Raw genomic sequence first — 22,382 nt, 5'->3', positions numbered from 1 at the left:
TGGAAAATTGGTTTTGAGATGTGTCCCACAACTAGAAACTCACTAATGATCCCCCCCCAAAAAAATGAGAAAAAAAAAGTCCAAGGTTCCCTCCTACTTACTATTTACAGTAAGAAAATTTTGCTCAAACATTTTTCTGATGGAGGTGGGATAGAACCCCTAAAAGGAAAAGACCATGTCTTTGGGACCCCAAAAAAGAAAATCCCTGAATTATTCCTAAATCTCTGTGTTTGCCTGAGGCTGTAATCCCCTCAACTGGCCTTTCATTGTGGCTATGCCCAATCTCCCAATTCTTTCCGTTACATCCCAATTGCCCCAGCCACTTCCCACCCTTAGTCCTATCTAGGCTCCCTTCTCCCTTGGCCAAGTGGTCCAGGTCCCTGGCTGATCCCTGAGCCAGTTTACTGGCTACTCTCATCCAGATCCTCCTTAGACCCCCTCCTCCAGTCACCCCAGACTACTTGACGGCTCCTGGAACCCTCCCACAGTCTTTCTGAATATAAGATTCATCTTTTCTCCATTAAGGTGCTCAGATTCTTAAGATCTGGCTTGCTTGCATTAGTGATTAAAGTCTAGCCAAGGCTCAGATTCTTATAATTTAGCCAATAGCTCACAGATCTTCAGATTCCTTAAGAGTCTGGCCAGTACTGTGGATCTTTAATAAACCTTGTCTTTGGCTGAAAGAAGGCTTGGGTCGAATTCATTTGGGCAGGACCCGCCTGTGTATTTGGGGTCCCAGCACCTCTAAACATCAACATTTCCTTTTCTAATACTTTGATGAACGCTGTCCATTATACTCTCATTCCCCTTCCCCTCTTTCTCTGTCTCTATCTCTTTCTGCCTCTCTGTCTTTGTCTCTGTCTGTCTGCTAGGGACTTGTCCATGACCTCCTGGAAATCCACTAAATGCACCAGTGCAATCTACTCGTTCTTTTATATTCCATGGATACCACTGTAACACACAGGCTATTTTATTGACAGCTCTCACTACCTGACTGAGCCACCTCCTTTTCTGGGATGCACGTCCTTGACGACGTTTTTACGCCACTTCTCTGCGCCCAAGTCCTCTCTAACATGCTGTATGCTTATTAAATCCATCATGGATTGAGAGACATTCTTGAAAATCCTAAGCCAAATTCTCAACTCCTTCACTCAAGCAGTATAACAATTATATGGCAAAGAAATATCATAGCCAACAACTGCAAACCACAGGGAAAACGCTCTAAGGATCCGCAAATTATCTTACAAGCGAGAGTATGGCAAGAGGCTTAAGGAGAAGCTGACGAAACGCAACCTGCGCACTCCAATAGGATTGAATACAATGAGCCCTGCCGGCTCTCCCCGCCCTAGGGGCGGGCTCAGGCAGCACCTCCCCCATGGCTCGCCTTTCAAATCTCCTCCCCTCAGTGCGTCCTCCCTCCTTTCGCTTTCGTTTCCGCCGCTTCTCTTTCCTTTCCTGCCGGCGTCTCTTCGCCTCTAGCCACTCCAGTCTACCTCCCTCGAACCCAACACATCTCTACATCTCCTCGCCTTCTCCCACTCCCTGTTTTGGCTGTGACCCGAGCTATTAACCTCTTTTGCTCGGAGCATGGACGACGACGACTGCGATTCGACTTGGGAAGAGGAAGAAGAGGAAGAAGATCAGGAAAAAGAGAAGGATGAGAGGAAAACCAGAGAGGAAGCGAAGCCGAGGCAACAGCAGCGCGGGAACCAAGCTTTCCAGGTAAAGCTAGGAAATGGCCAGGGCCTGCGGAGGGCGGGCGACTCTAGGAGCTTGCACTTTGCACAGAGGGCGTGGGTCTGGGAGGAATCCAGAGAGGAAGCGAGCAAGGGAGCCCTTCTATTCCTGTTGTCGTCCCCATCCCCAGCTTTGCCCCCAAACCTTCCCAAGCCCCAACGCTGCCCCCTCCCCCGCTTCCGCCGCCAGCCTGCCTTTATCTTTTGGCCCTTGAGTGGGGTAGGCTATATTAGATGGAGGCTGCACCCTCCTCGATCAGACAGCACTCATTTGGGGGCACTTGCCGCTGATGTACAAGTGCCTTTTCTTTAAGATGCTCTGTCGACCCGGTACCCCCTACCCCTCAGCCCTCAGCCTCTGGAGAGTCGGAGGCGGCTACTGGAACAGCCATGGGCTACTCCCAATGTACGCGCCGCCCCCACCCCAACTCCTCCCACCGCGAAAGCCCTGACACTGGGCTGTTGGACTTTTCAGGTCTTGCAAGTGAAGTTAACTTTGCCTGGACAGTTTGGGGCTTTTTGGTGATGGGCTTTCCTCAATGAATTTGTGGGGTGAGGGTACCTAGGATGAGGTCTGCATTGTCTTAAAAAAAAATAATATGTGTGTGCATATGTGTGCGTGCTCACATGCTTGGGAGACACAGAAACACAGAGACAGCAAGACAGTGAATATTGTGAATGTTTTAAGACTTCTACTTTGCCACAAAGTAGCTGTGTGACCTTGAGAATGTGACTGATCCGAAATCTGAAAGACCAGTAGCCTTTTTTTTTTTAATCCCAGTCCTCATCCTCTGTAGCCCTTGACACTGTTGATGTGTCAATGCTCTTTCTTCCCTTGGCATTTACTTCCGTAGCTTCAACTATACCATCTCTAAACAGATGACCCAAATCTGTATCCTCAGTCTTGACCTCTTTTCTAAGCTCCAGATCCAAATCTCAAACTTCCCCCAAGACCCCCACCAGTGACCTACTGGCTCAGACTCAAAATGCCTTAAACATCTCATTTTGTCCCTCAAACCTATTCCAGCTTTCAGCATCCAATTTCTGTAGGCACTGCCATTCACTCAGGCTTCCATGTTTGAAACCTTGGGTTTATCTTCAGCTCTTCCCTTTCTTACATCTCATATTCAGTCAGTTCTCAGGTCTTGACAATTCCAGCTCCCTTATTACCCACCCCACCCCCAATACAAGCCTATACGATTGATTGCATCCTTCAATCCATCTTTCATAGTGATGCCTGAATAATCTTTTCATTCACAGATCTACTTATATCTTTCCCATTAAGGAATATTCCAGTATCTTACTTTTGACTGTCAAGCAAAGTTTAGAATCTTTTGCCTGTCCTTCCAAGCCCTTCACAATCTGGTGCCATTTTACCTTTGTTGCCTTTTTTCATGTTACTGTCTTCCACGCATCATTCATTCACTCCATAAAAATCTTCCCTCATCTCCCTTAACCTCGTTTAATTTCTCCTCTTTGGGCCTCACCTAACAATTTTTACCCCTCAGGCACATTTAACATGTAATGTTGCACATTATGGTTATCTTTATTGGTATCTGATTCTACTGGAAAACTTTGAGAACAGGGACAATGTCTTATATAAACTTTGTGTCTCCTACAGAGCTTAGCACAGAGCTCTGAACACAGTAGGCCCTTAAGTGTTTGTCAGTCAGTCATAGATTTTAAGCTGCAAAGAATGTTAGAGACTATATAGTCCAACTCTCTAATTTTAACATATAAAGAAACTGTAGCCTGCAGGGGTAATAAAGCTACAACTAAGTAGCTTTGAGATCTAAATCCTGGTCTTTGGACCTCATATTCACTCTACCATGTTGTCCCACTCTGGATTTTACTCTGCTCCCATTTAAAAGAAGTTGAAACTTGATCATCTCCAACATGCCAGGGTCATCTCTGATAAGCAGAGATCATTGTTGAAGACAGGAGGCAGGCTAGGGCATTGGGCAGAATCTGTTCTGACCCTACGATTTAACCTAGAAATTGAAGTTCCTCAAATTATGTGCTTTCCTCACAGCAGTCTCTTGAGTTGGGTTGGTTGGCAATTATTGCAAGTGTTATTATGTTTATTTTACAAATGAGGAAACTGAGGCCCAGATCATAGTCAGTGTTGATTTTATTTATTGTATCATTCTCTCTCACAAGCTACTTTGTATCCTGTTGTTCTGATTCCAAGAGTAGTACCACCTATCTTTGTGCTATTGAATTGAGTAGTTCAATGTGCATGGACTTTGAAAAAAAGAAATCTCTAAGGCCTAGGGAAAAGAAGGAATAGAAACTTGGTGAGGAGCTAGTGGTGAGCTTTTCTCTGGGTTTCTCCAATTTCACCCTGACTCACCCTCTGGCTATCAGTAAGGAACTGGGCCAGTTACCCAGTTCCAGAAGTTGGGTCAGAAAGGTATTTCCAAACACTGCTGCTAATTTTAGTTAGTAAAATTAACTTGGTTTTTAGAAGACGGGAAAATGTGAATCTGGTCACAGAATGTCAGAACTAGAAGGGTAAGTACCTTAGTCTTTCAAGTCTTTGTTAAGCAACTACTTTGTGCAGTGGCCCCTCATAGTTTTGGATACTAAGACCTATGTCCTACTTTCAGAGTACTTACTATTTTAGAAAAGCACCAGCCACTGTTTACTTCACTCGTTCCCTTCTGGCCATCTCTTCCACAGTCTCCCTCCCCACCTACTTCCTTCAGTTAATTATTGTTGATAATTTTTGATTAAATTGATTAATTGTCGATCAAATCTACCCTGTTATTGCTACTAGATATGATGTGTCAGTATGCTCTGCCCTAGATCCCACTCCCCACCTTGGGACAATAAGTCCAAAATGCCCTTTCCTGGCTACTACTCCAATATGTATCATTTCCCTCATTAGAATATAAGTTCCTTGAGATCAAGGACTATCTTTGCTTTTGTATTATCTCTAACCCTTAACATAGGACTTGACATATAGTGTTAAATAAATGCTTTTTTCATTCATTTACTTCATAAACCTTACTCCTTTCCTCACACCTGCCATTCACCTGCAATACAATGTTGTTTTTTTCTCCTTGAGATCTGGAAAATAATAAACACTAAAGAATAGAACTGGAAGGATCTTCCATATCATCTAATTGAACTCTCATTTGATGGATAAGGGCACTGAGGCCCAGGGGAGAGATAGGTTTAACCCTAGGTAACCCAATTGGCTTTAGCTTTGGAGCAGAGACTAGGACCCTTACTTCCTGCTTAGTGTACATTCTACCATTTCTACCATACCAAGACTGCTGGTTCACTCGTTTGTTTAGCAGATATTTACTGTGGGGTGTGTGTGTGTGGGTGTGTATACACATATACTAGATGTTGAGCAAAACTTAGAACTGTATAGGCTGTCTATAACCAATGCAGATACTAGGTATTAAATAAAACACAGCTCACACACAAATATCCACACACATATTGTGACAGGGTGTGACTTATTAAGGCAGTAGAGAGAGCAAGGTGGTAACTGACAGCCCTCCACTGGAAGTGATAGTAAAAATCTAGAAAGGATTCCAACAGGAAGGAGGGAGCAGAAAGAGTACCTGTCTTTCTCTTGTACAACACCGTCTCCCCAGAGGGCAGTCAGGCCTACAATTCCACAGCTACAACCACTTCTGCCACAAGTGGCCCGTGCACATGCCTTTTTAAAGGCAGCATGGTGTAATAATGTAAAGGGTAGTAGACTGAGTCAAGAAACCTGGGTTCAAATCCTGCTTCAGGCACTAGCTGTGTAGCCCTGAGCTAGTCACTTATCCTCTCTCAGATTCAAATTTCCTCTTCTGTAAAATGAGGGGACTGGCCTCAATGGTTTCTAAGGTCTTTTCCAGCTCTAAATTTATGATCCTGTAACTCCACCCTCTGGGGCCCTCATTCCAGAGCAAGAGAAGTTTTTTGAAAAGCATCGACTCTTGGGGCAGCTAGGTGGCGCAGTTCATAGAGCATTGGCCCTGGATTCAGCAGGACCTGAGTTCAAATGCTGCCTCAGAGACATAACACTTACTAGCTGTGTGAACATGGGCAAGTCACTTAACCCCATTGTCTAGCCAAAAAAAAAACAAACCAAAAAAAACAAAGAAAAAAAAAAGCATCAACTCTTTACAGATAAGATAACTTAGATTTCAGGAGTCAGGGACTCTCTGGCTCTTAGATTTTTTTTTTTTTTCCCCTTAAGCAATTGGGGTTAAGTGACTTACTCAGGGTAACACAGCTAGTAAGTGTTTGGCCTAAGGCAGGATTTAAACTCAGGTCTTCTTAACTTCAGGGCTGATGCTCTATCCACTGTGCCACCTAGCTGCCCCTGGCTCTTAGATCTTAAGAGACCATCTCTTCAAATCCTGTCATTTTACAGCTGCAAAAGTGAAGCCTGAGAGATTGACTTATCTAAGATCACACAGATAAGTAGACTGTCCAAATTCAAACCCAGTTCTCCATCTATAAATGCTTTTTCAACTGGACTATACTACTCCTATAATCCAGGCCCCTCATTTTATTGATTGATGTGGAAATCAAGGACCAGAGAAACTAATCTCCTCACAGAAGTCACTGGCCAGTAGAAGGAGTCAGAAGACATGGATATGAGTTCCAGCTCTGCCACTATCTGATTGTTCCACCTCAGATCTAAGACCCCTTCCAATTCAGTCAGTGCACATTTATTAAACCCCTTCTATATTCCAGGCTCTGTGTTAAGCAATGGAGATACAAAGAAAGGCAAAAGAAAATGTATGATCTCAAGGGAGTCTCACAGGGGAGAGAGCCAACATGCAAAAACAGTCAAGAGAGGGAAGGCCCTAGCATTAAGGGGGAACCAGAAAAGCTTCTTGTAGAAGGTGAGCCATTAGCTTTAGCTGACAATCTTCCAACCATAATGCTCTGTGGTTGCAAGGTTTTGTGAGTCAGGTTCTAAGGTTCTGAACTATTCTAAGAGTCTGAGTCAAAACCCAAATGGTGCTCTAACTCCATAGCATCCTCACTCTAGGACTTGTACATACTTCTTAGTCCCTCAGCTCCTGTCATTATTTCATCATTTTTATCCCCTTATGCCAAATTGTGTTATTAATATGCATGAACCTGTTATCCTCTGTCTCCAGCCCAGATGGGACTCTCTCCTTTTCAGACTCTGCCAATATGTGTGGCAATACTACAGCTTTTGGACTTCTTGGGTCAGTTTGTCCTTGAGTTGGGGTTATCTCAATCAACAATTGCAGATAAATTTTAATCAACTAAAGGTTGGTCATCTTCCAATTTTTTTCTTTCAAATGCACCAAATCACTTATTCAGAACCAATCAAACCTCTAAGTCAAATTCCCTTAAAGCATGGTCCCAGAGAGTCCCAAGTCTTAGATTATATCTGTTACCTTTGTAACAGATAATGATTGAAATGACCAGGGCATTGACTGAGGTTTCAAGAGGTTTCTTGACTGAGGTTTCTCAGTGGTAGAACACATGCTTTGCCTGTAGGGGTCCCTGTGTTCAACCTTTGCCCTCTGGGGAGACAGTGTGGTACAAGAGAAAGAGAACTGAATTTAGAGTCAGTGGACCTGGGTTCAAATTCTGGCTCTATACCTTACTACTTGTGTACAAGTCATTTTCCATCTCTGACCTCAGTTTCTTCATCTGTAAAACGAGGGGTGGAATCAACTGACCTCTAAGGGACCTTCCACATCTAGAATTCTATGAGTCTCTGGTTTTGATGACATAACTAGACATGCTGGGATTTGTAGCAATGTGGTTTGACCTGCCTTTTAAATTTGCCATCTCCTCTTGATGCCAGGAGGAACAGAGATATAGGGATAAGGGTCTGGGGGCAGTTGGGGAGTCTTGTTTTGTTCTCAGCAGCTAGAAGTGAGGCATTGTCCCTTGTTGGAAAAATCCAAGGCGTTGCCATTCTCCTGATGGTTTGTTCATTTCAGCTGCTCCCAGCTCTCTGCTTTATTCTTGGCTTTCGCCCACTCTCCCTGGCAGCCTGCTGAGCAAGGGGGCTCAGAGAGAGGGGGAGGGGTGCATTTACAGAGCTCATTTCATCCTTAGAACCACCTCTGCAAAGGGGAGGCTGAGAGGGATCGTTCCTTTGGCAGGACAATGAGTTTATGGTGATTCTGACACTCAGAGACTATCAGACTATCATGGGGAGCTCTGATGCTCTAGAATAGTCAGCTAGACTGTTAAATCATGAGACTTGAATCCTTAGCTCAGTCACTAATACATTGTGACGTTGGGCAAGTCACTGGATCTCTCCTTGTATCTGTTTTACCATATTTCAAATTGGAATACTAATCCCTGTTTTGACCCTTTCACAGTATTTGTAGGATCTTTTATATATATGTATATATATATTTATAAAACCAGAAGGGACTGTAGGGTATGTAGTCCAACTGACTCATGTTTTTTTAGCACATGAAGAAATTGAGTCCCAGAGTAAATTACAGAACTAGGATTCAACCTCAAGAGCTCTGGTGCCAAATCCATCACTCTACACTACTATGCTGAAATATTTAGGCAGCTAGGTGGCACAGTGGATAGAGCATCAGACTTGGAGTTGAGAAAATCTAAGTTCAAACCCAGCCTCAGTCACTTAGTACCTTTATTACCCTGGATGATTCACTTAACTTCTATTTGCCTCAGTTTCTTCATCTATAAAATGAGGATAATAATAGTACCTACCTCAAAGAGTTGTTGTGAGGATCAAATGAGCACGGTGCCTGGCCCATATTAAGTGCTTTGTAAATGTTAGCTATTGTTTTTATTATTAACTATTAAACAGGCAGTTAGATGGCTTAGCGGATAGAGCAATGGGCCTGCAGTCAGGAAGATCAGAATTCAAATCCAGATTCAGACACTTACTAGCTGTGTAACCCCAGGCAAGTTATTTACCCCCTTTATCCACTGGAAAAGGAAATGGCAAACCACTCCAATATCTTTGCCAAGAAAACCGCACAGACAGTGGGGCATGTTATGGTCCATGGAGTTGCATGTGACTGAACAACAATTAAACAGAAGCAGGAATGTGATATTATTGTGGCATAGTGGATAGAGTGTTGGACTTCAATGTCAGGAATACCTGAGCTCAGATTCTGCATTTAATCATCAATAAGTAATTTTTTATGCACCTACTATATGCTAGGCATTGTGCCACTAAGCACTGGGGATACTAAAAACGGCCGAAAAACAGTCCCTGCCCTCAAGGAGCTCCAAATATAATGGGGGAGACAACATGTAGACAAATATATACAAATATGCTGTATACAGGATAAACAGGAAATAATTAACAGACAGAAGGCACTGGAATGAAGAGAGATTGGTAAAGGCTTCCTGTAAGAGATAGGATTTTAATTAGGATTTAAAAGAAGCCAGGGAAGTCAGTAGGCAGAGTTGAAGAGGGAGAGTATTACAGGCATAGGGAACAGCCAGAAAAAATACCTGGAACAGAAAGATGGAGTATCATGTTCATGGAACAGCCAGGAAGCCAGTGTCCCTGTGTTGAAGAATATGTGATGGGGAGTGAGGTGTAAGAATATTGGAAAGGTAGGAGGAGGCTGGGTTATGAAGGGCTTTAAATGCCAAACAGAGGATTTTGTAGTTGATCTTAGAGGTGATACGGAGCCACTGGAGTTTCTTCAATAGGGAGGTGACATGGTCAGACCTGCCTTTTGGTGGGTAGCTGAATGGAGGAATCAGCTTTGGTAGCTGAGTGGAGAATGAATTGGAGTAGGGAGAATTTGAGGCAGGCAGACTCAAGGCTATTGTAATAGTCCAGTTATAAAGTGTGAGTGGTGAGGGTGTCAGGAAAAAAGGGAGCACATTCGAGAGATGTTATAGAGGTGAAGCCAACAGACCTTGGCCAAGATGGGGGGGGGGGGGGGGGGGGGGGGGAGGAAAGGGGGGGGGACGGGGGGGGGGTGGAGGTGGGGAGGAGGGAGAGGGGGGGGGGGGAGGGGGGGGGGGGGGGGTGTAGTAGGGAGAGATAGCGAGGAGTACAGGATGACTTTTAAGTTTCCAGCTATGGGGGATAGAAGGGACAAGGAGGGTGGTTTTGCCCTCAACCGTAATAAGGAAAGTAGGAATGGGAGAGAGTTTAGGAAGAAAGATAGTTCCATTTTGTAAATGTTTAGTTTAAGATTTCTACTGAACATCCATTTCAAGATGTCTGAAAGGTGGTTGAAGATGTGAGATTGGAGGTCAGCAGAGAGGTTGGAACAGAATGAGTAGATCTAAGAATCATCAGCATAGAGATGGTAAAGAAGTCCATGGGAGCTGATGAGATCACCAAGTGAAGTATTATGGAGGGAGAAGAGAAGAGGACCCAGAGGGACAGAACCCTGAGGGACACTCAACAGTTAGAAGGTGTGATCTGGATGAGGATCCAACAAAGGAGAAAGAAAAAGAGTGGTCAGGTAGGTAGGGGGAAAACCAGGAGAGTATTGTCCTGGAAATCTAGAGAGAAGAGAGTATCAAGGAGAGGGCACTCAACAGTGTCAAATGAGGGATCAAGGAGAATGAAGATTGAGAAAAGTACTTAGTATCTAGAAAGTACCTTTCTTACTAGCTGCATGACCCTGAACAAGTCACCTAACCACTCTTGGCTGAAGTTTCTTCACTTGGAAACCTTATGGGGTTGTTGTGATGGTCAAATGAACTAATGTATGTAAAGTGCCTTGCGAACCTTAAAGGTGCTATTAGTAATAGTAGCATTTTATAATGCTATGTAAACATAAAGAGAGATCAGAAATAATAATAGTATGACCATAATAATAATAATAACTAGCATTTATATAGTGGTTTAAGTTTGGAAAGCAATTTACTCATTTTATCTCATTTTATCCACATGACCACCTTGGGAGATGGATATGATTATGACCATTTTACAGATGAGGAAGCTTAGACAGACAGCAGTTAAGTAACTCACACAACTATACTTTGAATGCTCCTAATACTCATACCCTAAATCAGAAGGTAAACCCTGCTGAGGGCTCTTACTTGGTAGCACTCCCATCAGATGGCAAGTATTAGATAGTGTAACCAGCCCTGAATTTCCTCCTATTGAATTTCATTTTCTCTCTTCTCTTTTTAGAACCGTATGATAGGAGGTCGAAACTGGAGAGCCGTCCAGGACATGCAGAGATACAGGCGTCGATACCCAGTGAGTCTTTGAAGCCTCTTTTTCCTTTCGAGGCAATTGTTGTCTTGATATTATTTTCTTATTGCCACAGCCACTGACTTAGAGTTAGGAAAGCTTGGGTTCAGATTTCATGCGAGGGATCACCATGAACACGTTCTTCAATCGTCTCTAGGAAGATGACTCTAACACCTCTATGTCCAGCCCTGATCTCTTTTCTGAGCTCCAGTCACACATTCCCAAGCACCTCTTAGACATTACTCTCTTCCACAAACCTGCCCCTCTTGTTCTTCCTCACATACGACAGTCCATTTCCTATCTTTGTGCTTTCTAACTGGCTGTCCCCGGGCCTGGGCAACTAGGTGGCTGACGTGGATAGAATACTGGGCTTGGAGTCAGGAATACCTGAGTTCAAATTCAGCTTCAGTCACTTAGTAGATCTGTGACCCTGGGCAAGTCACTAAACCTCATTTGCCTCAGTTTCCTCATCTGTAAGATGAGCTAGAGAAGGAAATGGCAAACCACTCCAGCATCTTTGGCAAGAAAACGCCAAATGGAGTCACAAAGAAGAGTCGACACAACTGAAACCAATGAACAGCAACGATGACATGTCTGGAATGCAAATGCATCTCTTCTCTGTGTCATAGAATACCTTGTTTCCTTCAAAATTGTGCTCAAGGGACACATTTTACATAAAGCCTTGCTTGATCCACCCAGCCACTCATACCTTCTCACCACAAAGTGACAACCACATGTACACGTACTTCTGTGTTTGTTGTCTCCCTTGATACAATGTAAGTTTCCCACTTCATTTTTGTCTTTGTATCTTAGGAGCCTAACATAGTGCCTGGCACATGGTAAACGTTTTTGAGGCATGACATTAGGTGCCCCAAGTGCTAAACTTGGAGTCAGGAAGACCTGCCTAGCTGTGTGACCCTGAGCAAGTCATTGATTCTCCCTAAGCCTTAGGTTCCTCACCTGTAAAATGGAGATAATCAAAGCACCTACTTCTAAGGATAACTGTGAGGATCAAGTGAGATAATTCATGCAAATCATTTTGCCAACCTTAAAGCACTATGTACATGCTAGCAATTATTAATGTTTGGATGCTTCTGCTTCTCTGAACCTCAGGCAAACTTCCTAAGGCTTTAAGGAAGTTATAAACTAGCTATAATCTGCATCTCAGAGATTGTTCCCATACCAAGAGTTCCCACAAAATAACAGGTACTTGACGGGTGGATGGATTGCCATGATTTCTGGAAGCATAGGCCAGTTAGAGCAAAAAAGCAAAGATGGCAAGAGTGAACCAAGAGGCTGGATCACTGGGCCCAATATCCCAGTGGACTGACCCAGGTCCTGCTGATTCTCCCTCCTGACTCCCTTCTCAAATTGCACATGAAATAGCTTCTAGTACTCTCTCCTTCAAATTGTCTTGTATTATATTTGTCTCTACATAGGTACTGTTTCCCCCAGTAGAATGTAATAGGCCCATGGTAAATGTTTGTTGAATTGATGCCTAATTCTAAAGAGAAATGAGAGAAATAGTAGAAAGTGTGTGGTAATTTACCAATCTCTTAATATTTTTTTGTTCTTATAGGGTTTGACAGATAACGAGTCCAATGATGAAATGCTGAATTTGAAGTTTTATAAAAACGAAATTGCTTTCTTGCCAAATGGTATGTATCTAACTCAACTCCAACAACCTATGACCCTACACTGACACTGAGTCCCCTTCTTGAGATCCCTGTCTCAGTGGTTCAGTCAGCCATGGTTTTGTTAAAGCACCTACTCTGTGTCTTTAAAAGTAGTAAAGCTTGTTTGCCTGTTCATTTTTATTCACTTTTCCTACCTATGCTTTCTGAGTCCCAGGACCAGTGACAGTTTCCTCACTTTCACTTGTCATAGACAAACAGAAGTGTGAGTTGCTTTTTTTCCCCCTAGTAACTTGTGTCAGCTGTTCTACTATAGATTACCATTAGTGTTAGATTTTTGTGTACTTTGGAAGAGTAGCATAGCATTACCTTTTTAAAATTATGAACTTAATCATGAAAAAACGCAAACATTACAGTAGACAAAGAATAAAGAACCTTGTTATGTATGTTTCATTTTGTAATGTCTACATTATATTTAACAAGAGAATAATACAATAATGAGAGAAATGCAGATTAAACAACTCTGAGGCTTCACCTCACTCTAGTCAGTTTGGAAAAGATGAGAGGAGAGGCATACTAGTGACTTTCTGATGGTGCTGTGGATTGGTCCAATAATTTAGAATTATACCCCCAAAGTCACTAAACTGGGATAATTCTCAATTGAACATACCAAAAACTATGAAAGCCTGAAAACATTTGGCAAAAAAGATTCTTTTCCCAATTTTAAAAATTTTCACAGGCACCCAAAAAAGCCCAGCTGTTCTCTGAATCTTTCTGGGCTATCATAACTCTAGATACCAACATAGTAAGGCACCATGGGTCTAGCTGATATGGACTCTGCTGTGTAACTTCTTGGTATTTGTATGTATACCCCAGGCTATTTTATTGAGGACATCCTGAAGAACTGGAAGGAGGACTATGACATCCTGGAGGACAACCACTCTTACATACAGTGGTAAGTGAGGTGACCTATGCACATGATGGAAGAGGGAGGTTGTTTTGTTTTGTTAAGACTGGGTTGCCCCATCTTATCCAGGCTAGAAGTTCAGGGACTACTCATGGGCCCAATCCCACTCTGGCATGGGCACTTTACCTGCTCTGTTTCTGACCCTCCTTAGACAACCTGTGGCACTGTCCTCTCTACCACCTCCTGAGAGCTCACCCTATTAATGCCAACCTTAGTGCATATGCCTGGCTAGCTTAATCCACTGTAGCTCAGCTCCCGAGCTCGAGATCCAGGAGCAAAGATTACCAACACACCTAACTGGAGGCCTTTTGACATTACCAGGGTACCATCACAGTGCAATGCAGCCTCCTCCATTAATCTCTGTTTCTTGACCAATTCACCTCCTTTATCCAGTCAGACATTTCCCTAGCAATATGGAAATGATAGCCATTTTAATTTAATACTAATGATATTTCACTTTTCATGAATGTTTTATAGTTTTCTCACCATACAGTTATCCCTTCCACCTCGAGAGGGGTTAGGGGCATGACACCAAGATCTGGAAAATTTTTTGGCCCTCCCTTCATACCAGAAAAGAAGTCTGAATTATTATGGTATTAAAAGAGAAAATGTTGGTATTATACAATACTATACATATATTTTGTATATGATATTTCTGAGTTTCTAAACCTTTTCCGTATTCTCTGCTGGCCCTTGTGTGTCATCTGTGGCTTCCACAAAACTCCCCAAAAATCCCATTTAATTTCTTATGTCAACTAGCGATATATTGAAACCACGATGTGGAAGGGATAACTGTATTCTACACAAGAATTCTGTTAGTTATGTAATATGAATATTATTAGCTCCATTTTACAGATAAGAAAATTGAGGTTCAGAAAGAGTATAAGTATTTGTCCAGTAGTCATACACTTACTACTATTCCCAAGATCTCCCTTGGTCAGTAGTGGTATCATCTCTTTATGTGAACAGTTCTCATTCTTTCACCTTGGTAATCACACACAGGAAGGATTACCCAACATTTATTAATCATTTAACTGTATAGAGAGTACAGTGTTACCCTAGGCACAGGGGGAAATAGGGTAGACTTGTTCCACATCCTTGTGGAGCTGCTAGTCTTGCAGGAAGAATAACTTATGAGCATAGATGACTAAAAATGTAATGAGTACAACATGCCTGTGAAGTTAGAAAGGGAAGGTCATTAACAGTCAAGGAGGTGGTATTTGAGTTGAGTTGCAAAGGAGAGGTAGGGTTTTAACAAGGAGGGTGAGAATGAGAACATTCCAGGTGTACGAAATGAAGGCTGAAGGTACCAGGGTAGGAAAGCACAGGCTGTGTATGGAAGAGAGAGAACAATACCATTATAGAAAGTGAGTGCCCGTGAACCTGTTCACAGAAAGCAAGTGCCCTCCTTGACTCCTCATGCTGTAACTTGGCAAGTCTGTGGAATCCGAGTCAGCAGTCCATAGCAGTGATCCATTCAGAGCCTCCTCTTAGAAGGTTTAATTGTAGCTCCTTGTCTTCCTCCCTTCCCTGCCCCCTACCCCTTCACATGTAACTTTGGATGACTTTGCAGTTATGTTTCCCCTTCAGGTTGTTCCCTTTGCGAGAGAGGGGAGTGAATTGGCACGCGAAGCCCCTGACACTCAGAGAAATCCAGGTAGGGCGTTTCTGTGAGATGTTCATGTTTCTTTAGCTCTGGAAGAAGTGATTAGAGAAGCTGACCCTCGGCTCTTGGAGAGAGAGAGAGAGAGAGAGAGAGTGTGAGTGTGTGTGTGTGTGTGTGTGTGTGTGTGTGTGTGTGTGTGCAATTGTAAGTGTCACTTACTGGCTTGATAAAGGAAAAGCACTGGCTGAGTACACACTAATGATTCTCAGCACAATCTTATTTGACAAAAGACTAGTTTTTAAAGCAATCCGTGTCCTCTGCCCAAAAGAGATGTGGAAGGTTCCCTGGGTAGAGTTGTTGAGCCAAAGAAGCCCATTGTATGGCAAGGGGGAAAGGGTGGAAATTAACCTTTATCAGGTATTCTTAGATGGAAAGGTAAACATGGAATCCAGGAACTCATCCTGTGGTCCTAAGAAGGAAAGATTTATAGCATATTCTGAAACATTATTGCTTCCAAATTGGTAATGATTCAGATGGGTTAGATTGAAATATGCCCTTGTACTACTACCTGTGAGGAATGGGTTTGCTAAGGAGTTCAGTGTATGTGAAGGAACTCTTTTTAAGTACTTTAGGAACATCCACTCATGGGTAGTTTAAACAGTGCATGGGTGATCCTTATTCACCAGAGTAAGAGCACTTAGCACTAAGAAGATCTGGATTAGAAACCTGATGTTTCCATTTGCTAGCTGTATGAGCAGGACAAGGCATTTTACCTCTCTGGACCTCAATTCCTTTACATGTAAAATGGGGTGATAATCTTGTATTACCTATATCACCAGACTGTCAAGAGGATCAAGTGAGATAATGCTTTGTAAATGTTAGAACACTGTAGAAATGTCATCTGTGGTTGTTGTTGATGTTGTTGCTGTTATTAATTTTACTCAGTCTCACAGCCAGTATACTAATTACAAATAACTTTACGTTATATAACATTTGTTAGATAACACTTTGTTGAGGATGAGTTGCTGAATGGACTTAAAGAAATTCTTTTATTGCATTTAACAGTATTATACAAGCCTGACTTTTCACTATTCCAGGCTGATTCATCCAAGTTAGGAAGTTCATCCAAATTAACATGTTTGTCATAAAACTGAGTTATCTTTGTTGATCTAAATTTCAAAACAAATGTCTTCAGAATTTGTATTTGGCAATAAGTTTTCTGATCTTTATTGGAAAGAGTCCTGGGTTTATAGTGTGAGGATCTGGATTCAAATTCCTGGTTTTGACTGAGCCAATCTATTCTCACTCTCCCTCTCTCTCTCTCTCATCTATCTCAGTTCCTCCTATTTAAAATAAAGCATTGGACTAATGAACCCAACAGGAAGGATTTATCATCTGCCTACTATAGGCACTAGGGATACAAAGTAAAAAATGAAACTATTTCTTCTCTCAAGGAGTTTACATTCTATGGGGGTGTGGGTGGAGGGAATAGAGAACATTTAAATCTATACAAAATAAATACAGAGTAATTAAGCTGGGGGAGAGGGGGGAGATACCAGCTGCTAGGGAGATCTGGAAAAGCCTCATGTATGAAAAGTGTTAGAGCTGAGCTTTGAAGAAACCTAGGGTCCTAAGAAGTAGAGACAGGGGGAAATCAATGCATGAGAGATAGTTTGTGACCTTTCTGACTCAAGCTAGATCTATGAACTTGTGATAAATTTTCTTCACGTAAAGGGAAAATGGGGGATATCCAACTCTGGGAGCTGTTGGCATTCATCCTAATAGAGAAGGGGGCTTATATGTTCCAGGAATTTAAAAAATCTGCAGAGGTCATGAGAAGATTCGTCCAAGCATATGAACTCATTCTGGGCTTCTATGGAATTGAACTGGAAAATCACAAAACTGGGAAAGTGAGAAAGGCTGACAACTACCAGGAGAGATTTCAGAACCTCAACTCGTAAGTCTTTGAATCTGGTGGCACTTACATATCCTTGTCCCTCCTTCCTCTCCTCTTCTAATCTCGAGGTGGGGCTGTTATAGAGCAGAATTTCTAATTACGCAGTATGGTGTGCTCTGGTTAATTCTCCAAATTTAATCCTGCTCAGAGAAAAAACATTTAAGTTATCATTGGCAGTAATTGCCCAGCAGTTCATAAATTACCTTAACGTAGAAGTATTCTTATCCTAATTTTACAAATGGGGAAACTGACATTAAGAGACTTATCCAAGATCACATAAACTGCTAAGTAGTAGCAACAGGACTCTGCTTCCATAGTCAGGGTTCTTTCCAATATACTATATCCAATATACTAAATCTAGATTTGGGCCTGCATTTACGCTGCAAATGCCTGGAATATGGAAAGAACACCATATTTGTCTTAGAGGTTCTGAGTTCAATTCCCATCACTAATGCTGTTTGAACTTGGGAATACAGAGTATATGATTGGAAGTAATAAGCCAGTAAAGGGAGGCTGGAATCATTGAATACCAAACAGGCATTTTTATTTGATCTTAGAGTCAAGAGGGAGCCACTGACCCCTAATTGAGAAAGGTAATAATATGGTTAGAAATATATGGTAAGTATCATTCTGGCAACTGTGTGAACTGGCTAAAGAGGTGACACACTTGAAGTGAGGGACATCAGTTAGAAAGCTGTTGCAGTTTTCCAGATAAGGTTAGTTAACCACCAGAACTAGGGTGGTAACTATACAAGAGGAGAGAAAGGGACAGGTGTCTCTTGGGAAAAATCATTTCTCTGAACCTCATCTTCCCCCTGAAAGATGAAGGGATTGGATTAGTTATCTCTCATATCCCTTCTAGCTCTAAATCCCTTGGTCCTATGACAATTGGCTTAAAGCAGAAACACATTCCACCTTCGTCATTTCTGTGTATCAATTAGACTGTCCCCATTTGTGACTGGGACCCCACAGTGGAGGGATAAACAGTAGGATAGAGATTTGTTTCTGGTTAGCATCATACCCCTGCCACAAAGCAGGGACAGCATGTAACATAGCAGTATTAACACTTTAAACCCAAACATTTAGCTAACGTTTATTAGACACTTCTCATGTGCAGAGCAATCCAAGGCCCCTAAATTATGCCTCATCTCAGGCATGGCCCTTGTTATGGTGTCTGTGCAGCTCTGGTCAGTGCTTTGGGAAGAACTTTCTGTTAACATGTGGAGTTTTATCCTGTCTTCCAGGCACAGTCACAACAACCTTCGCATCACTCGAATCCTGAAGTGTCTGGGCGAGATGGGCTATGAACATTACCAGGTGCCCCTGATCCGTTTCTTTCTGGAAGAGATCCTTGTTAATCGTTGCTTGCCGAGTGTCAAGCAGAGTGCCTTGGATTACTTTATGTTCACAGTCCGGAACAAGAAGGAGCGCAGAAAACTTGTCTACTATGCCTGGAAGAATTTTAATCCCCAGTATAAATTTGTCTGGGGGCCACATGAGAAGCTTCAGAGATTCGAATCAGGACAGCAGGACTGTCTTGAAGAAGAGGGTTCAGGTGTATCCCAAAATGATGTTGGAATAGAGAAAGACCAAGTTAGGACTCAGGTGAGAGAAGAGATTGTAGGGGATGGCGTTACCTCTAAAGACAAGCAGATGGGCAAGAAGAACCCCAGTGCCAGGCTGCAGAGTTGTGAGATGAAAAAGGGAGAAAGGTTGAATTCATCTGACCAGAAGGAGGAGAAGGTTGCAACCAAGAATGCTGGAGACCAAGCACCAAGGCCTCAGAGTCCAAAGGAAAGTAAGAAAAGGAAATATGAGGTGAACAGACTTGAGTTCAGGCAAGAGGAGCAAGGCCAAGGCACCTCTGATGTGGAGAAGATTGCCCATAACCTGGAAGAGTGTGCCCTTGGCCAGAGCGAGCTGAGGACCTCTAGAGGATCTAAGGAAATGGGGAGCCTGGACTTGCCAAGGGAGAGGGGACCATCTAGTCCTGAGTCCATGGAGATTAAAATGTATGATGAGGTGAATAAGAGGAGGAGGATTGAATCGAAAGCACCAAAAAACCATATAGAGACAGCAAAGAATGTGGAACAAACCCCAATCTGCTTCCCAATACCCAATGGTATTCCCCATGAAGCCGAGAAAACAGAGGACAAGAGCAACATTAGGTGGGAAGCCAAAAGCCTACAAGCAAAGACTGTAAAACATGATAATATACCTGTAGCTTCATCTGGAAATCCCTCGGGTGACCCCTCCAGCATCAATACATCTCCTGAGCAGTCAGACCTGCAAGAATATGTTCACATTGAAAAAAGAAGTGTTGATACAAATCCTGAACTCAAGAGACCTGATCCCGGAGAGGCAGCAGGTGCTGAATGTTCAGATGGAGAAGTCCCACAAAAGGCAGGAGATGAAACCACAGTTGAAAGGCCTTATTCTGAGTAAACAGTGAGTCACTGAATCACAGATAGGCAAGGAAGGAATTCAGGACCCTGATCCTATGGGATGGGATTCTGCAAGATTCTGAGGTTCTCAGCACCTTTTAAAGGTATTCTTCCATGGACATCTTTTGGACAAATTGGTTGAGATCCCTCAGCTTATGAGTTTTTAACCTGTAATGGTACCTGAAGTTCAAGGTAGAAGGAAGACAGATGTCATGGAACTCCTTTGTTCGTTCTGCCATAGAGTCCTTCCCTGGCTGCCTCTCTTTGCCTGATCACATTTACAATGAGCTGTGGGGAAACTAAGAAAACAAATGATGGGTACCATTCTGGAAGAAATACTGATAGATTTTGATAGGAGTAATTTAAGACTTTGAAATGCAGGTGATCATTTTGATAAGGGGGAGGAGGGTGTGTATACATCATTTTAATTCACATCCTGTAACAATATCCCCACTTCCTTTTTATCCAGGGGATGGTAAGTGTGAATTTCTTAGCCCCTTGTCAAGGCATTTTTTTCTGAATAAAGTCATCACTTTGAACTTTTGTTGAGGATAAAAGGCCTAGCTAGATAAGTAGCTGGCTCCTCTCTTTCCTTATGAAGGAATTTTCATTGGACTTTTTTTTTCCTCTTGACTTTTTACTAAAAGTGACTTCTTCCCATCGCAGTGACTTGCCTTACCCAAGTTGGAAATCTAGTCCTCAGCCTGGTTAGCCTGAGGAGGAGGGAAGAAGAAGCTGTGGGAAGACCTAGACGATAGTGTCCCATGCAGACACTTGGCGCTGCTCTTTGTTTCTTCCCTGTTGGCTGCAGAACTTTATGAGGCATCTGCTTTTCCACTTTTCTCAGTGGCTCAGGATTCTTTCTTGAGTTCTTTTGTTTCATTTTATTTTAAGACCCAGAATAGGTCATCTGTCCCTTGCAAGTCTTCATAGTAAAGACAAGCTCCTTGTCTGTCCTTTGTACTCCTATTTCCCCAAGTAGGGTTAGGCACATCACTAAGGAATTCTGAGATACTCCCTTGACTTTCGGTCACAGCTTGAACCTCTCTGCATGTTCTTTTTTTGATGCCTATTAGATTTCCGTGTATGTACATTTACAGATCCTCCTTTGCCATGTGTAGGTGGAAATATTTACAACAGTGCTATCATCCATTGCTTTGCATTCTTTTCCAGCCCCCTGTAAATTATGTAGAGCCTTCTTCTTACCCGTATGGAATCAGCCAATCAAGTGGAGAAAGCAGGGTTGTTTTTTTTTTTCCCTCTTTCTTCTGGTTTAGCATGGTTAGGGAGAGGGTCTGTATGATATGTGCACTTCTTCCCCACTCTCTTCTATACCTTAATGAACAAGATATCCCTCCTTGAAGGGAAGGGAAAGGAAAAGGAGTGAAGTGGTCACTTCCCAATCTGGGATTTTGAGAGACCCAGCTTGATTTTGCTTCCAGTTTAACATGAAGAGTTAGAGTCTCTGCTCAGGTCTGTGCTCACCAAGTTGCTCCACGACAATATGTAATTTTTCACCTACCTCACAGGGTTGACATGAAGAAAAGGGAAAGAAAGAAAGGTCCCTCAGGAGTCTTCATCGACTCAGCCTTGCAAGCACGTGGCTCATTAGTGCAATGAGTTCTTTACCTCTAATAGCAGTTAGAGGAGTGTCACCATCTTGCAGTGGGGCCAGGGACTTTGGAGCCTGTGATGTAATATTTTCTCTTCCTTGCTAATGTTTGGTGCAATGAAGCTTTCTGTATTGGGGAGCTCATGATATGCACTGGGTTTTGGCTTCCAAAAATGACTAGAACTGTTCTTTCCATTCTGATATTTCTGTCCCTCTCTTATCTCACTTTCTGGCCTCTCTTTCTCTCTCTTCCACTCACAGTGACAAGATTGTGCATTTTCCATAGCAGCTGGAAGGAGAAGCCACCAACCCTGGCCAAGGTTTCTGTCTCAGTGCTCTCCTGGGATGCCTATCCCCTGGTTCTCATTTTCAGTGATGAGTATCCCCAGGGCAAACTTGCTCAGTCTAGTTCAGTGACTAGTTGAGCAAAAGAAATCTCAGAGAGTCAGAAGCTGGATGTTGTGGGTTTTCTTTGTTTGTTTGCAAAGGGGCTATTAAAGTAGAATTAAGATTATTTTCCCATAGCAGGTGTTTGAAACTGGTTCATTATTTTTTTCCTCTTCAAAGTTAATGACTGTGAAAATGGACTGTGTTTTAATAAAAGTGTGATGATTGCCAGCCAGTGTTTCCTGAGATCTGTTCTTATAAGTGAGTACAGTTCTGTTGCTTGTTGGCAGGAGGTTGGAGGAGATACTTTAGAAGCCCATTTGTGGATATTACTTTGAAATCTACTTCCATGGTGACAAATAATAGCATGTAAGTCAGGATCACAGGTTTAGAACTAATTTTGCAGTTGAAACTGAGGCAGATAGGTTTAAAGCAACTTGCCCTGGTCATACAGGTAGTATGTGTCAGAACTGGGATTTGAACCTATGTCTTCTGAGTCCAAAATTATGCAATATTTGTAAAGTGTTTTGCAAACCTTAAAATGCTGCATAAATGCTAGCTATTAGTCAACTAACATTTATTAAGAATTTACTATGTGCCAGGCACTGAGCTAAGTGCTAAAAATATAATTCTAAGTATTATTGTTATTATTCCAGTCCTGGACTTTTACCACTGTACTATGCTGGCTTGCTCTCCGTGTTATTTGAAGTATAAGCTAAGTTGGAGGCAAAGGCAGAGATGATGGTAATATAATATCCCTACAGTTCCTAGCACAGCATTGGTGTTCAATAAATGCTTGATACATAGCACTCAAGGAGAGACAACATGGCATAATGGATGGAAAACTAGCCCCAGAATCAAGGCCTGGGTTCA

General features: G+C 42.5%; 1 protein-coding gene across 2 annotated transcripts; it reads left to right on the top strand.

The window, feature by feature from the left end:
* The first annotated feature begins 1,417 nt into the window (after positions 1-1,417).
* Positions 1,418-21,740, top strand: OGFR (opioid growth factor receptor). 2 transcript variants are annotated; one of them, XM_027852677.1, is made up of 8 exons: positions 1,418-1,722; positions 6,860-6,997; positions 10,840-10,908; positions 12,482-12,560; positions 13,413-13,491; positions 15,094-15,160; positions 16,918-17,066; positions 18,311-21,740. In XM_027852677.1, the coding sequence occupies exons 1-8, from the start codon at positions 1,588-1,590 to the stop codon at positions 19,509-19,511; spliced, it is 1,917 nt and encodes a 638-aa protein (XP_027708478.1). In that variant the 5' UTR covers positions 1,418-1,587; the 3' UTR covers positions 19,512-21,740. The 2 variants fall into 2 exon arrangements, with proteins under 2 accessions (XP_027708478.1, XP_027708488.1); XM_027852687.1 differs by lacking the exon at positions 6,860-6,997.
* The last annotated feature ends 642 nt before the right edge of the window (positions 21,741-22,382 follow it).

This window comes from Vombatus ursinus, unplaced genomic scaffold, assembly GCF_900497805.2.
Source record: "Vombatus ursinus unplaced genomic scaffold, bare-nosed wombat genome assembly UNPS02000580.1, whole genome shotgun sequence".
Classification (NCBI taxonomy): Eukaryota; Metazoa; Chordata; class Mammalia; order Diprotodontia; family Vombatidae; genus Vombatus; species Vombatus ursinus.
This window is presented reverse-complemented; position numbering and strand designations above follow the sequence as displayed.

Coding starts and splice junctions, on each gene's coding strand:
- OGFR (XM_027852677.1), top strand. CDS start 1,588: ATGGACGACGACGACTGCGATTCGACTTGGGAAGAGGAAGAAGAGGAA. Junction 1,723..6,859: donor GCGGGAACCAAGCTTTCCAG/GTAAAGCTAGGA, acceptor CTCTGTCTCCAG/CCCAGATGGGACTCTCTCCT. Junction 10,909..12,481: donor GATACAGGCGTCGATACCCA/GTGAGTCTTTGA, acceptor TTGTTCTTATAG/GGTTTGACAGATAACGAGTC.